Source organism: Plectropomus leopardus, unplaced genomic scaffold (genome assembly GCF_008729295.1).
Source record: "Plectropomus leopardus isolate mb unplaced genomic scaffold, YSFRI_Pleo_2.0 unplaced_scaffold82528, whole genome shotgun sequence".
NCBI lineage: Eukaryota > Metazoa > Chordata > Actinopteri > Perciformes > Serranidae > Plectropomus > Plectropomus leopardus.
The window spans coordinates 1-495 of record NW_024690941.1 but is presented as its reverse complement, the minus strand read 5'-3'; the positions used below and the strand labels follow the sequence as shown (position 1 = coordinate 495).

Genomic DNA, 495 nt, shown 5'->3' with positions numbered 1-495 from the left:
AGCGCTTGTTGTAGTGAGCCAGACGGGAGGCCTCACCGGCGATACGCTCGAAGATATCGCCCACAAATGAGTTCATGATGCCCATGGCCTTAGAGGAGATACCGGTGTCGGGGTGGACCTGCTTCAGTACCTTGTACACGTAGATAGCGTAGCTCTCCTTCCTGGTCTTTCTCTTCTTCTTGCCGGTCTTGCTGACCGACTTGGAAACGGCTTTCTTGGAGCCCTTCTTGGGCGCTTTCACAGTAGTCTCGGGCATGGTCAGCGATCAGAGAGATTTCTAAATCGGATTACTGCATAGACCACAAACTGCTGTCTTTGTATCCACTGGATGTAAATGTTACTGTGCTGTCGCTCGCACAGGATTCGTTTCCTCCTGAGAGCCACTGCGCATGCGCCACCGTCCCTGTGAGGACGTTTTTTCCCCTCTGTCCACTATGTCTAGGATACGATGTAGTTGTTGTGTGTAGTTGTTTTGCATACATCATATGTCAGCCG

At 51.3% G+C, this 495-nt stretch overlaps 1 protein-coding gene across 1 annotated transcript; it reads right to left on the bottom strand.

The window, feature by feature from the left end:
* Positions 1-4: 4 nt before the first annotated feature.
* LOC121940295 (histone H2B 1/2-like) lies at positions 5-257 on the bottom strand (the record flags this gene model as incomplete). Its single annotated transcript, XM_042483096.1, has 1 exon — positions 5-257. A coding segment is annotated over exon 1 (252 nt), but the record flags the coding sequence as incomplete, so codon positions are not given.
* Positions 258-495: the final 238 nt, after the last annotated feature.